Source organism: Merops nubicus, unplaced genomic scaffold (genome assembly GCF_000691845.1).
Source record: "Merops nubicus isolate BGI_N331 unplaced genomic scaffold, ASM69184v1 scaffold42393, whole genome shotgun sequence".
Taxonomy (NCBI): Eukaryota; Metazoa; Chordata; class Aves; order Coraciiformes; family Meropidae; genus Merops; species Merops nubicus.
Genome location: NW_008597649.1, coordinates 246 through 855, shown reverse-complemented (window position 1 = coordinate 855; position 610 = coordinate 246). Strand labels below are relative to the sequence as shown.

The 610-nt window shown below is 65.2% G+C and overlaps 1 protein-coding gene across 1 annotated transcript in view; it reads right to left on the bottom strand.

Moving 5' to 3' along the window:
* The window catches only part of LOC103769564 (syntaxin-binding protein 1-like), a gene marked incomplete at both ends in the record, with an annotated part of 1,369 nt that overhangs the window by 580 nt on the left and 179 nt on the right, over nucleotides 1–610 (bottom strand). The window contains one exon of the mRNA XM_008936777.1: nucleotides 292–395. Coding sequence (XP_008935025.1) covers nucleotides 292–395 — 104 coding nt within the window. The remainder of the gene's footprint in view (nucleotides 1–291; nucleotides 396–610) is intronic.

The window sequence follows — 610 nt, the reverse complement described above, 5'->3', positions numbered from 1 at the left end:
GGGTGTTGTGCATGACCCCAACTGCTCATCTTCTGCCTATCCCCTCAGAACCACCGGGTCTTGGAGGGTTAATGGCACCCAGCAGGGCTGTCACCATCTGTCCCTCCCTGTCCCCACGTCCTCTGCAGGGGCAGATGGCTCAGGGCCAGCGCCCGCTAAATCCCCCGCGCGGGATCAGCCCCGAGGAGCCCTCCAAGGAGCAGGGGAGGAAGGGCTGGGGGAGGAGCCCCAGGGTCCCCCGGGTGTCCCAGCCCCCCGAGAGGGGACAGCCCCAGCCCAGCCTGGCCTCACCTGGGACTCGGAGGGCAGGAAGGCGATGTTGATCTCCGTCAGGGTTTTGATGACCTTGGCCGCACGGGATTTCACCAGCTCGTTGAAGAGGGCGTCAGGGCAGGCTGCAAGGGGAGGAAGAGGAGGAGGAGGAGGAGGGTAGCACCCAGCATCCCAGCACCCCTCCATCCCCACTGCATGCATCTCTTTTAGCGACAGGGACCTGCCCCCCCTCTGTTTTTTTTGAGGGGCTCCCTGCCCCTGGGACATGAGGATCCCATGGTGCCACTGGGGGCAGCTGGGGGAACCCCCCTCTGTGCACTTGCAGCCCCCCAGTGAT